This window comes from Colobus angolensis, unplaced genomic scaffold, assembly GCF_000951035.1.
Source record: "Colobus angolensis palliatus isolate OR3802 unplaced genomic scaffold, Cang.pa_1.0 Scaffold97, whole genome shotgun sequence".
Lineage (NCBI taxonomy): Eukaryota > Metazoa > Chordata > Mammalia > Primates > Cercopithecidae > Colobus > Colobus angolensis.
Genome location: NW_012123709.1, coordinates 5,580,363 through 5,595,995, shown reverse-complemented (window position 1 = coordinate 5,595,995; position 15,633 = coordinate 5,580,363). Strand labels below are relative to the sequence as shown.

The following is a 15,633-nucleotide window of genomic DNA, read 5'->3' as shown; positions in this document are numbered from 1 at the left end:
CAGGCTTGAGCCACCGCGCCCGGCTAAAATTCTGTATTTTTTTAAACTGCCCTAAATCCACCATGGAATTAGACAGAAAATAAATAAAATAAAAATGAAACTTAAATTTTCAAATCTATTAATATGTAGGTTTTAAATGAGATAGTAAATAGGAATGTTTCTTTATCAAGAGTATAAAAATATTATATAAATACAGCCATTATCTTATTCTATTTATGATTTTGACTAGCAAAATCACTTATTTGTAGGTCACATTGTGCTTAAGAAATATAATGGAATCCAATTTTTTTTGTTAATAATGTCCAGAATTTCTATACAATATTATATTTATCTAGATAAATTAAAAATGAAAAGTAAATTCATTCAGGTCGTGTCTTGCCAGGCTAACATTAAATAACCAATATTATCATTTTACCTCATTATTTCTGAATAGATCAATAGAATTGACCGTTTTGGTATGTGCAGCTACAGACTAAATGCTTCACTAGTGCTCCCTCCCTTAGGGGAGCAGAGAGGGGCTAGGATGAGGGGAGGAACATCCTAAAAATTCCTTGAAAGTTGAATGGCTTTATATGTAAGTACTTCAGTTATATAAATATTTTTGGACAAGAACTGAATTATATGAACCAAAGAAGAGATGACGCCTTAGTAAGCACTTTTTTGCTTTAAAATATTACTGTATTGATTTTATTATCTCTTGATTTTTATTACAAATGATGAGTTAAAAGAGAGTAACAGGATATACTAAATCAAATAAGAAAAAAAATGAAGATAATACTTCTCACTAAAAAATCTGTCTCAATTCTATGATAGATTATTTTTCTTTACACTAAATAAGTTATATTTTCTCCTGTGTGATATAAGGATAGAAAAAAGTAAAAGCATGACTTTTGTTACTTAGGTAAATACATACATTTAGTTCCATGGAGCACGTAGACTACCATTCCTATTTATAATTTGAATACAATTATTGATTTTTCACTTATTCACATTCTTAAAAGACATATACTTTTAAAATTAACAAATTAATGTTTTCTTACACATTTTCCACTCGAATACGCTGATAGTCAGAAAGTATAGCACCTACTGATATCCCCTCTACTTCTTCTTTTTCCTGAAAATAAAGGAAAAAACCGTAACTTTAAAAATAAAGTAACAAATGGCTCCACATCATGCTCTGAAAATTATAAATGAACTGCGTCTCATCTAGAAAACTACCTCAAAGCAGAGTAATTTACTGAAAATATAATCGACATTCAGAAAAAATTTACATATATTTAAATCATTCTCTCAGCTGTGAGAAAAATAATTATGGTTTTACTTAAAATTTAAATAACGAGAGATCCCTTTCCATGGAGAAAGCAAAGACTTAGGCAGCACTTCCAAAATGTTTCACACTTAACGTATTTTTAAAGACTCACTGATGTTCGATGGAAACTTTTGAGAAATTTCTATTTAAGGACACTATTTTCCGAGATTGAGTAACTTCTTTTAAAAATTAAGCAATGGCCTACATAGATAAGGGAGCACAATAATTTTTACATAAATCTTAGGAAAAAATGATTGAAATAGGAGTATCCAGAAAAGCAGAGATGGTAGAGGCATTGCCTGGATAACAGTATAGCACTGCAGATAAAGAATTCTGTCATGGGAAGGAAGCAATGAATTATTATCAACATAGTTGCAACTGAGAGCATCCAGCAGTATATCCGGCATGGTCCCACAGGAATGACAACTATCCTGTCTAGCACACTCATTAATGAGCTGGAGGAGAATGTAAATTCAAGTATGATCAAGTTTGCAGATGACACAAAACTAGACTGGATTAAAAAGAAAAGAAAACAAGATCAATCAAGTACATGGATGGATTATGGACAACTTGGGGATTTGAAAGGACAGGTCCAAGATGAGATTTAATGCAAAGAAGTATAAGATGATACACTTAGGGAAGAATAATACACAATATGGGTGTAAACGAGGGAACTGTTACCTAGAAAACAGATATGAAGAAAGTGACTAGGGGGTGATTACTAATAACAAACTGAATAGAAATTCTCTGAGTAAGTGTAAAAGAAAATCCATCCTAGCCTACGGACGTACAAAAGAAACTACTTCAGAGAGATCGCTTCGTTATGAACACTCTGGCCTTACCAAACTTGGACAACTAGAAAGAAAAACAAAAGTGTTTCACATAAAACAAAAGTTAATATTTCAAGTCATACTGAAATAACCCTGTGTACCTAAAAGGATGCCATAATAAATAAACAAGAATGTGCAAAAGGAATTTTTCATGTCTTTAAAGTCAATTGAAAATTTGCCCTCCAAAATGACAGAGAAATACCTGTCCAAATCACCCCAAAATAAAACAATTCTTTTTATCAGATAAGGTTTCAGGAAAAGAGCTATTTCCTTTACTTTCCTATTTCAGCAACTTTGTGAGAACATTTGCCTATAACCTTTCCCTGACCTTCCTAGCCATATTTGTTTTCATAAAAGTCATTGTATTCATTAGAAAAAGTCATAGCATAGAGTTCCTTATTAAACGTAAACACAGTATAGATTGGTGTTGTTGAATAATGTTATCAAAATTTTAGTTATATCCCTATATCATATAGATGTTTATCTGAAGTTCTGCTATAAAAATAATGAAGTACTAAATATAGACATATAGGAGTGTGTGTATTTCTCCAGAGATCACGGAAACAAAGACAAGAGTCACTGGTGTTTTCTTCCTTCCCTAAGTCAAATTACTATTTTCTTTTTTATAGACAGAGTCTCACTCTGCCGCCCAAGCTGTAGTGCAGTGGCACGATCTCGGCTCACTGCAACCTCCACCTCCCGGGTTCAAGCAATTCTTCTGCCTCAGCCTCCCGAGTAGCTGGGAATACAGGCACGTGCCACCACGCCCGGCTAATTTTTGTATTTTTAGTAGAGACGGGGTTTCACTATATTGGCCAGGCTGATCTCAAACTCCTGACCTGGTGATCCACCCACCTCAGCCTCCCAAAGTGCTGGGATTACAGGTATGAGCCACTGTGTCTGGCCATCAAATTACTATTAAAATAATAATTGGAATTTATTATCCATTTGCCATTCACTAGTGTGCTATGATTTTTATTTAATGCTCACCACAACCCTAAAACAATTTCTTCTTTGTATACATGCATTCTCTGGAATACTCTTCTACTTCTATTTTATTTCATGTATTTTTTAATTTTTAATTATTTATTTATTTAGAGACAGAGTCTCACTCTCTTTGCTGCCCAAGCTGGAGTGCAGTGGGGTGATCTCAGCTTCAGGGTTCAAGTAACTCTTTTGCCTCAGCTTCCAGAGTAACTGGGACTATGGATGTGTACCACCATGCCAAGCTATCTTTTTCTATTTTTAGTAGCGATGGGGTTTCACTGTGTTGCCCAGGCTGGTCTTGAACTCCTGGACTCAACTGATCCGCCCACCTTGGCCTCCCAAAGTGCTGGGATGATAAGCTTGAGTCACCGCACGTGGCCCCATCTATTTTATTTTTTATTTGATAACACTTAACTAATCAGCACTAAGTAAATTCTGACTATTCTTCAACACTGAGCCTCTATATAGATCATTAGTTTTATTTGTTCAGTAATTTTTTTAAGGCCTCCTGGGTTCAAGAGATTCTTGTGCCTCAGCCTCTTGAGGAGCTGGGATTACAGGAATGCGTTGTGTCAGCAAGTCCAGGTAATTTTTGTATTTTAGTAGAGACAGAGTTTTGCCATGTTGCCCAGGCTGGTCTTGAACTCCTGACCTTAAGGGATCTGCCTGCCTTGGCCTCCTCCCAAAGTGCTGGGATTACAGGTGTGAGGCACCACACCTGGCGCAATAATTGTAATTACTACTGCCTGGTAGAAATCTGGCCCTATTACTTACTAGCTCTGATTTTGAATGTTACTCAATTTCTCTGTGTCTGTTTCTTCATCTATAAAGTGAGGAAAAAAATATCAATTCTTATTTTCCAAGGTTATTGTGGAGATTGAATAAAATAATTCAGGTAAATACCATAGTATCCAGCACCTAGTAAGCATTCAGCAAATATTTTCTTCTTTCATTATTATGATCTCTACTATTCCTATTACTTCTATAACTACCTGTGTTACTACTTCTACTATTACTACTACTGACTACTACTGCAGTCATCTCTCATTATCAGTGGGGGGTTGTTTCCAGGAATGCCCCTAAAATCAAAATCCACAGACTCTCAAGTCCATTATATAAAATAGTGTAGTATTTGCATACAACCAATGCATATCCTTGCATAAACTTTAAGTCTCCAGATTATTTATAATACCCCAATACAAGGTAAATGCTATGTAAACAGTTGCCATACTGTTTTTAAAATTTGTGTTTTTATTGTTGTATTCTTATTTTTTATTGGTTTTTCCTCATAATATTTTTTATCTACAGTTGATTGAATCCATGGATGTGAATCTGTGGATACAGCGGGCTGACTGTACTGCTACTACTGGATTAAAAACCTAACTCTTCCATTTTGACGGACAAAGCCCTTCACTAATGGGCTTTAACACTCTTTCTCATCACGACTTCTCACGACGAGCCTACTAACCCTTGACACTCAACTCTAGATAAAGTTGCAACACAGTTTTCTAGCACAGTGAGACCTGAATAATCCAGGGTTAAGAAAGACTTCTGATTCCTTAATCATTCTGAACACAACTACAAACTTCAAACAAAGGGCAAAATAGATATTTAAAAGATAAAGATCTACTACATAGTCAACCTATGCCTTAGAAAAGACAGCTAGGTTCAGGCCCTGATCCCTGACCCGTTATCATTTGGGAGAAAAAGTCAGTAAATAAACAATAGCAATGGAAGTGTCAGCAGAGAAAAAAAGAGAATGGCTACTAACATAAAGGATATACTGAGACAGCATAAACACAGCCAAATGAATCACCTTGTGTCATAGTTGAAATAAAACCAAGTTTTGGTTGGTTGAACTTACATATCATCACTTACAGTGATATATGGAATGCTACAGGAAATTAGTAATATAGACTCTGGGACCCTATCTCTACAAATTTTTTAAACCAACTCAACTGAGTTATAATCATGTACAATCAACTGCATACAGTTAAAATGCATAATTCAAACATTTTGGATTGAAACTAGTGAAACTGGTGCCATAATCAAGATAGACATCATTTCAGTTATTCCCAAACAGCTCCTTGTGCCCTTTGCAGTCCACTCTCCCTTCAAACCTGGAAAGAGACAAGGAGAGAACCTAAAGAATGGGACCAACATTTCTACCTTAAATTACTATTAACTGAGAAAGAAAATATATACATGTTTTAAAAGAAAATACTCCATTTATTCAGTTTTGCATATGTTGTATTCAATCTGTTTGCTAGGTATCTTTGTGTGGCTCATACTGTCATAACAAAATACCATGTAGACTGGGTTGCTTAAACAACAGAAATTTACTTTCTCACAGTTTTGGAGGCTGGAAGTCTAAGCTCAAGATGCCAGCATGAATTCTCTGGGACTCTCTTAAGGCCTCTCTTTCTGCCTTGTAGATGGTCGACATCTTGCTGTGTCTTGACATGGTTCCAGGGGTGGCAGGAAGAAAGTGCAAACTCCTTTCTGGTGTCTTTTCTTACAAGGACACTAATTCTATCATGAGGGTCTCACTTTCATAACCTCATCTAAACCTAATTATCTCCCAAAGGAGATCCAAATACCTTCCAAATACAATCACATGTGAGGTTAGGGCTTCAATATATGAATTTGGGGTGGAGGGCATAACGAGTTTATAGCACTATCCAAATAGATAAGACTATTAGGTACACTGAAGAAAACTCTGGTGCTCATGAGAGCATAGGAATGTATGTGGGTGTTGTCAGCATATACCTGAAGTCACGGGAGCAAACAAGAACCTCAACGATAGGATATAGGGTGAGAAGAGGGCTGAGTGGAAGACCCTGGGGGTACACCAACATGTAAGGAGAGGCAGGAGAAGGAAACCCCAGTGAAGACGTTGGAAAAGAGTGGTCGTAATGACAGAAGATACAATCAGGATAAAGTAATGGTGTGTGCACAAATATACAGAAATTTTTGATGAAAAGGCAAGGACAAAGTAACAATATTACCGAGTACCCAGTATGCACTAAGATTTATGTTAGGTACTTTGTATATCTTATTTCAGTTATTCCTCATAAGAATCCAAAATAATATTAAACTGATTTTATATGTGAAAAAACCAAGGTGATTAACCCATTCAAGTTAACAAAGCTGGTAAATAAAACACCAAGCCTTTAAATTAAGGACTGTCTACCAACCACAGCTGTGCTCTTTCTTACTGACATAGCACCATATGCTATAGAAACTTCAACAAAACCATTGTATTTTACCATTAGGGGGTTGATTATGACCATTTAGGAGAAAGCTGCAGTCATGACTAACAGAAAAAAGAACAAACATTTGAAGGAAAGACACATACACTGCCAGTTCTTCAGAGAATGAATTTCAGATCCTCAGAGAAAAAAAAGTATAATCAATGAATGAGTATCTATTACTAAATTTAATAGAATTTGGAGACTTTAATTCATATTAAATTACATTCTTGTCATCAAGATAACCAAAAGCTAATCAAGTAGTAGAGACCAAAGGGGAAGAAAATAGAAATTAAAGATAATAATGTTAGTAACTGAGATGTCAGAAACAAAGACCGGACCCTAAACAGGCTGGCACATTGCTAAACCACAGGGGCTCTCTGACACAAGTGAAACTATTCAGCTTAGGCCATTATCACTGTAAGTGATGATATGTAAGTTCAACTCAGGAAATAAAGTCAGCAAGAGCATCACTGAGTATTAGAAACAGCAGTGCATAATGTCATTAAACATTTATGTTAGTTACTGCTCTCAACAATGTTCTGAGGTAGATTATCATTATCTTCCTCACTCTGTAAATATGGGACATTAACAGATTCTTACGAAGTCAACTGTGACCACATTAGAAAAGCAGGCATCACAGGCCCGTTTGTTGCTTAGAATACTTTTCCTCCCCCATCTCTGTCAATGTGAATCACACCTGCAAGACTGCTGGGAAGCTAGTCCAGGCAGCTGTCTGACCTACATCGACAATTTTAACAATAGAGAGGGCACGTCCTAAAGCAAACAGATACTCACAAACTGGTTAAAAAAAAAAAATAGGTTAATTACTAGAACTATTTCCACACCTATCTGTAGGCAAAAGAACAGTTATTCCAAGAATTTATTCAGAAAAAGCCAATAAATATATCAATACAATGTTTAAGAATCCAAGAGCTGAATCTAGATGATCAACCATGGTTCTCAGAATACATTTATTTTTATTGATTGATTGATTGATTGACTGAGACGGAGTCTTGCTCTGTCGCCCAGGCTGGAATGCAGTGGCGCAAGCCTGGCTCACTGAAAGCTCCGCCTCCCGGGTCCAAGCAATTCTCCTGCCTCAGCCTTCGAATAGCTGGGACTACAGGCACATGCCACCATGCCCGGCTAATTTTTTTGTATTTTTAGTAGAGACGGGGTTTCGCCATGCTGGCCTCAAACTCCAGATCTCGTGATCCGCCTGCCTCAGACTCCCAAAGTGCTGGGAATTACAGGTGTGAGCTACTGCGCCCAGCCAGAATACATTTTTGTTAATGTACAAAGAAAAGCCACAGCAATCTTCAAGTTCTTGCATTGAGACTGGGAAGCACTATGTAGTAAACAGTTGATTTTTGCAACTGGGAGTGCACGGGAGTGTGCGTGCATGTACACAGACATGCTGTACATGTATAAGTCAAGTGCAGTCTTGGATCTTTTAAATAAAATGAAAGAAATTCTTAGTTGTGATCTTTTTTTTTTCTTTTTTTTTAAGGAAAGGAAGACCAAGTCTTCTTTTGGAAGTATACATGGCACACTACTAACAGTGATGATACCCTGGAGAGTGGGAATGGGTGGAGAATGAGAGAAAGGAGTATGGACTTCCACTTTTTACTTTATACACTCTTGTATTTCTTAAACATTTTTTTAAACCAAGAATATGTAAAAGGAAGCTTTAAAAAATTTACGGTGAAAAAAGAAAAGCAGGGTAATATTCTTCAAAGAACCACTTACTCTCTTCTACAGAGAAGGAAAGCTATATTTTCCCCCTAACATTCCAGCATTTGGATATCCTAGGTAAACACTTTTGAATTCTGATTTAGGCTGCAGATTCAACAAAGCTCTTAATCCGGCACATATATCCATCCCACACAGAAATCCTTCCATACTGCTTCTCATTTTAGGAAATGGCACAACATATATATTGTTATTCAGACCAAAAACTTTAGATTCACTCATGATTTCTCTTTTCTTTATGACATGCACCCTATCAATCAGTAGTTCTGTTAGCTTCACCTTCCAAAAATATCCAGATTCCAACCACTTTTCATCACCTCCACTACTATCATTCTAGTCCTAATGACCACCACCCCTTAATTTGACTATTACCATAGCTTCCTAACTGACCTCCCTAAGTCCACTCTTCCTCCCTGCAGTCTATCTCCACAGAGATCTTTCTAAACACAAGCTGCGGCATGAAGCTTCCCCAATTCAAAATCCTTCAGTGACTTCCCATTCTACTTAAGAGTAAAATCCAAGCTCCTTGCAGATAGCCTTAAATGTATTATATGCCTGGACCCTGCCAACCCCTCCGACATCACCACCAACTACTGCACTCCCGAGTATACTCCAGTGATCCACACTGCAGTCCTTACTGCTCCTCAAACACCTATGTTTGTTTCCATCTCAGGGTCTCTGGGCTTACCTTTCCCGGTGCCTGTAAAACACCTTCCCTAGAATTTATCTGGCTTGTTCCCTCACCTCTTCCAGGTCTCTGTGAAAGTATCTCAGAGAGGACTTCTCTTTCTAAAATATCCCTCCTATCCTTTCACCATCACTTTCTATGTCCTTGTCCTGGCTTTATTTTCTTCACGGTACTACCTAAAATTATATCATATTTTTAAAAATTAAATATTTATGTTTAAAATGTCTGTCTCAGCTCCATGATGGTACTTGGTCCTGTTTCCACTGTAATCTCAGCTCTAGAAAAGTACCTGGTACAATATTAAATATTTATAACTGAATGATGTTGACTACATAAAACTACAGTATTTCTGTACTTAAGCAATCACCCACAAAGGCAATAAATAGAAATAAAATTACCATTTGGTAATATACATAACAAAGGGTATCTTTGTCTTTCAAATCAATATGGGATGAATTAACATACCAGTAGTAAAAATGAGGAAAGTATATATACATATTTTTTCTTTTTAAAAATTTTTTATTATACTTTAAGTTGTAGGGTATGTGCACAACAGGCAGGTTTGTCACATATGTATACCTGTGCCATGTTGGTCTGCTGCACCCATTAACTCATCATTTACATTAGGTATATCTCCTAATGCTATCCCTCCCCGCTCCCCTCACCCCACCACCGGTCCAGGTATGTGATGATCCCCTTCCTGTGTCCAAGTGATCTCATTGTTCAGTTCCCACCTATGAGTGAGAACATGCGGTCTTTGGTTTTCTGTTCTTGCGATAGTTTGCTAAGAATGGTTTCCAGCTGCACCCATGTCCCTACAAAGGACATGAACTCATCCTTTTTATGGCTGCATAGTGTTCCATGGTGTATATGTGCCACATTTTCTTAATCCAGTCTGTCACTGATGGACATTTGGGTTGGTTCCAAGTCCTTGCTATTGTGAATAGTGCCGCAATAAACATACATGTGCATGTGTCTTTATAGCAGCATGATTTATAATCCTTTGGGTATATACCCAGTAGTGGGATGGCTGGGTCAAATGGTATTTCTAGTTCTAGATCCTTGAGGAATTGCCACACTGTCTTCCACAATGGTCGAACTACAATCCCACCAACAGTGTAAAAGTGTTCCTATTTCTCCACATCCTCTTCAGCACCTGTTGTTTCCTGACTTTTTAATGATCTCCATTCTAACTGGTGTGAGATGGCATCTCATCGTAATTCTAATAGGTAATTTTTAAGAGAATAAATACAAATAACTAATTTCAACCTTTAAAAAAAAAAAAAGCTAAAAGTAGATACTTTTTGTCAAACAGATATATACGAGTATGTGTGTGTGTGTTTGAAAAATCTGATGAACACTCAGATTAGAAGTTGATGAGTGTATGGGCAATTGCATGATGTCATATGCCACCAATGGGGCTGTTATTAGTGCAACCTTTCTGAAAAACGATTTTGTAGTATGTATCATGAACCTTCATGATGTTTATTCTCATAGTCCCAGAAATTTCAAATTTATATCCAGAAATGCAGTCTATAAAAATAATTATAAATGTGCACAAGTTTATATATAAAAATATTTATCATATTTATGTTCTACATGTAAGTGAAACAAAAATTAGAAAATCCTAAAATCCTAAACACAACGAACTGTGGTACATTTGGAAGAGGGAAAACAAAGCAGTCATTAACAGACATATTTTCAAAGGACATGTAATACAAGGAACTATTAATGATATAAGGCTAAGCGAAGCAAATGTACATAAAATACATACTAAAATATGTATTTTTTGAAATAGCCCTAAGTGTAGAAAGCGGACCAGAAATAGACCAAAGTGTAATAATTCTTATTTTTGAGTAGTATTTCATTTTTGCTATTTTATTTCCAACTTCATATTTTAACTATTTTTACAACCCATGTATTACTTTCTTAATTAGAGGGAAATTATATTAAAAATATACCTATGGATATATATATACATTCATCTCTTATCCCATGTGCTGGTAAGCTGTCAGACACAATCATTCATATATTTATCAAAAAGTAATTTTAAAAGTCCCACTTCATGACAGGTCCTATACTAGGAAAGTTAAAACACACTAGAAAACAGCACAGTTGATGTTCTTAAAAAATCAAAATCTAGTGATAAGAAATGCAGAGGAATGGACACATAAAGAAATAAGTCAAATGTCTGGGCGCGGTGGCTCACGCCTGTAATCCCAGCACTTTGGGAGGCCAAGGCAGGCCGATCACGAAGTCAGGAGTTCGAGACCATCCTGGCCAACATAGTGAAACCCTGTCTCTACTAAAAATGCAAAAATTAGCTGGGTGTGGTGGCACATGCCTGTAATCCCAGCTACTTGGGAGGCTGAGGCAGAAGACTCGCTTGAACCAGGGAGTCAGAGGTTGCAGTGAGCCGAGATCAGTGAGCCGAGATCATGTTACAGTACTCCAGCCTGGCAACACAGCAATACTCTGTCTCAACAAAAAAAAAAAGATGAACAATCTAAGTAGAGAGAAAAAAAAAAAAAAAAAAAAAAAAAAGAAATAAGTCAAATATGTGATATAAGTCTATATACATTATAACAGACCACAAGGGAGACAATTCTAGCCTATAGGATAACATTAGGAAATACTTCTTTAAAAAAAGTTATACTCCAGATACTAAACAGTCAGAAACGTTGATCCTTTGTCCTTCTAGATTATAAAAAAATAGATTCATAACAGATAACAGCTCCTACTGATGTCTTCCGACATCTTCCCTAACACAGCATTTATGTACAACATCTGACAAATATTTTTTTCAAAGAAACAAATCTGGTTCTAAAAAGAACTATGAACAATTTATCTGCCAACAAATCCTCACAATCCTAACTGTTAGTCTCCATTTGGGGGCTGATTGTGTGTTTGAATCTTCTATTAAACAACCAATCAATAAGGGCCTGATATGTCATTAGTTCTATTCTAATCACCAAAATGTAGACCTGTCTGTAAGAGTTTATAACCTAGTCCTAACGATTTGTTAATGACTACTCTCAAAACCAGTGCACTAAAGTGTCAAGAACATACACACATGAGGATGGAAATGGATTTCTACTATAAAATGTACCCAGTGTTGTGTTATTCATATGCAAATTTCAGCCATATTACATACAGCTAAAAGGCAACCAATACAGAATTTGAGATGAGGAAGACATTCAGCCATATGGTCACAGTGACGATTACAAGTTTAGCAGAAGGGATTAAAGGCAGAAATCTAGACACAAATTAAGACTGTTGACTCAATATCCACTTGTCTCAATACTGAAATGCTGGCTCACAGAGCCAACAAGGTAATTGAAAACAAGCTGTCCTTTCTTATAAATGAAAACTAGGCCTACTTATTACAAAGATAAGAAGATAAGCAGCTTGCATTTATCAGGGATATATTTTTCTTTGAAAAATGCCTCAGTTACCGGTTTTATTCTGTTAATGAGTTCCTGCCTGTGGAGAAAAAAAATGATCTTCTGAATTCAAAGTGTTTTTCATCTGAAGGGCATTCTAACATTTTTTAATACAAACTATTCATAAAAGAAGCACACTTGCATTATAGCTCTGAGTGGCAATATTTGGACTTCTGGTAACACGACATTATTAAATAAACATTTGTGAATGCCAGCGATGTTCTAGGGCCTGGATAACTAAGTGAGAAATTTACAGGGCAAGTATAGCATTAGATGCTTTCTCCTTAAACTTCAAATTTTTCACTTTGGTAGAATTACATAATTCTAGGCTAATAAAAATAACCAAAGAAATGAGTATTATCTTAAATAAAATAATTCTGAAAGTGACACTTAGAATTCCAAGTAATATATTCAAGAATCTAAAATACTGCTGGACTAAAGAAGCTTTTTTTTTTCTTAAAATCGTCAATATGAAAAAATTTCTAAGATGGAAAATGATCACCATCTGGAGCTCCCCCATTAAACAGTGAGCTCATGACAGAGTACTGGGTCACTAAGTTGTAGCATTATTACCTCCCATTGTGGGCTTTCATTAAATAGGGGAAAAAGTTGTTAAGGCTGAAAATAAAATGACAAAGAAATTGCAGAAGGGCATAATTTGTCAGTTATATCCATTTAAAACAATGTGTTATTTTACTTCTAAGTCTCCATCTTAGTTGCAACTGTATGAAGTCATCCCAGATGAAATTCAACCTACATGTGAAACTAAATGGAAGTGTAGCACTACAGTTGTTTATTTTCCTTGAGTTTCTGAAGCAGTCTTTTTGCTAAAAAGATAAGGTGGGGCCAGGCATGGTGGCTCACATCTTTACACCCAGCTACTCTGGAGGCTGTGGTGGTAGGACCACCTGAGCCTAGGAGATTGAGGCTGTACAGTGACCCTGCCACTGGACCTCTAATCTGGGTAACAGAACAAGGTTCTGCCTCAAAAAAAAAAAAAATTAATTAAAAATAAATAAATAAAAGATAAGGTGATATTCTGAGGACTTCTGTGAAATGCCTAAACAACAGCAAGCAACAAAAATAAATAAGGAAAAAATTACATGGTTCAATCCTTTATTCTCCTAACTGCTTATTGGGAGAATAGAGTAACACATTCAAGAAGTATTCATTTCTAAGCACCTCAGTTTGGTAGTGTTTAATCTGTTCAGAAGCTGCTTTCTGAACTCATATTCTAAGCTGCTAAGGAAATGTCCTTTGATTTGTTTGAGATAATTTTAAAATGAAACCTATATAAACAGGAGTAAAATATTCTAAAATCTACACTTACATCACTACTTCCAAGAAAAAAGTCGTTTATGTAAAATTTCATTTGCAATAATAGGACCATATTGAAATGTATACAGTTATAAGATATTTAACAATGGGCATACATTCTAAGGAATGAGTCATCACGCTGTTTCATCATGTGAACCTCACAGAGTGTATTTATATACATGTAGATGGTGTAGCCTACTACACACCTCAGCTATATGGTACAGCCTATCATTCCTAGGCTACAAACCTGTACAGCATACTACTATGCTGAATACTGTAGGGAATTGTAACAATGGTAAATATTTGGGTATCTAAACATATCTAACCATAGAAAGAGTACAGTAAAAATACAATTAAAAAGATAAAAATGATACACCTTTAAAGGGCACTTAGCATGGTTGGAGCTTACAGGACTGGAAGCTGCTTTGGGTCAATCAGTGAGTGAATACAAAGGCCTAGGACATTACTGTACACTACTATAGACTTTATAAACATGGTATGCTTTAGCTGTACTAAATTTATAAAACAATTTTCTTCCTTAAATAATAAATTAACCTTAGCTTACTGTAACTTTACTTTATTGCTAATTAACTTTTTAATCTGTTTAACTTTTTTACTCTTTGTAATAACACTTAGATTAAAACATAAATAAATTGTACAAAATATTTTCTTTATGTCCTTATTCCGTAAACATTTTTCTATTTTTAAAACATTTTATTTTTCACTTTTTAAGCTTTTTTGTTAAAAACTAAGACACAAGGCCAGATGTGGTAGCTCACGTCTGTAACCCTAGCACTTTGGGAGGCCAAGGCAGGCAGATCACTTGAGGTCAGGAGTTTGAGACCCGCCTGCCAACATGGTGAAACCCCCATTTCTACTGAAAACACAAAATCTAGCTGGGCATGGTGGCACGTGCCTGTAATCCCAGCTACTCAAGAGCCTTAGGCAGGAGAATCGCTTGAACCCAGGAGGTGGAGGTTGCAGTGAGCTGAGATCGCACCACTGCACTCCAGCCTGGGCGATGGAGTAAGACTCCATCTCAAACAAACAAAGAAACAAAAACAAACAAAAAAACTAAGAAACAAGCACATGAATTAGCCTAACAGAGTCAAGGTTATCAGTAACACTGTCTTCCTCCTCCATATAATGTCCCACCAGAAGGTCTTCAGGAGTAATGACTGGCATGGAGCTGTCATTCCTATAACAAGGCCTTCTTGTGGAATACCTCGGAAGGACCAGCCTGAGGCTGTTTTACACTTAATCTTTTTTTTTTTTTTGAGATGGAGTCTCGCTTTGTCGCCCAGGCTGGAGTGCAGTGGCACCATCTCGGCTCACTCCAAGCTCCGCCTCCTGGGTTCACGCCATTCTCCTGCCTCAGCCTCCGAGTAGCTGGGACTACAGGCACGCACCACCACGCCCGGTTAATTTTTTTTTTTGTATTTTTAGTAGAGACAGGGTTTCACCGTGTTAGCCAGGATGGTCTCGATCTCCTGACCTCGTGATCCACCCGCCTTGGCCTCCCAAAGTGCCGGGATTACAGGCGTGAGCCACCGTGCCCGGCCATTAATCTTTTTTTATAAGTAGAACTACACTAAAAAATAACAATAAACAGTCAATGCAGCAGATTTGTTTATACCAGTATCACCACAAACACATGAGTAAAATGTTGTGCTGTGTATGACGTTAAGATGGCTGTGATGTCAAATAGAAGATAGGAATTTTTCAGTTCCATTATAATCGTACGGAAACAACACCGTACATGTGGTCCTTTGTTAACCAAAACATTGTTAGTGGCACGGGCTGTCTAAATAAATATCAAATAAATTCCATAGTTCATAAAACTCAATTTTTTGAAGAATACTTCAATGGATACAAGTAAGGCTATTTCTCAAATTTCAATCTGCTTCCACATTCACTCAGCCAAACTGAATTTATCAAGAAACTATCTGCAAAGCATTGTGCTTATCATTTTACACTATGCATTATCTCATTTTATAATCCTAACAATCCTTCAAGAGAGTTCTTATTAACTTCATTTTACAGAAGAGAAAGA

General features: G+C 36.4%; 1 protein-coding gene across 1 annotated transcript in view; it reads right to left on the bottom strand.

Annotated features, from left to right (window-relative positions):
- DPH6 (diphthamine biosynthesis 6) overlaps positions 1-15,633 on the bottom strand; it is a 181,409-nt gene that overhangs the window by 86,452 nt on the left and 79,324 nt on the right. The window contains exon 4 of the mRNA XM_011932670.1: positions 1,041-1,114. Within this exon, the coding sequence (XP_011788060.1) occupies positions 1,041-1,114 (74 nt within the window). The remainder of the gene's footprint in view (positions 1-1,040; positions 1,115-15,633) is intronic.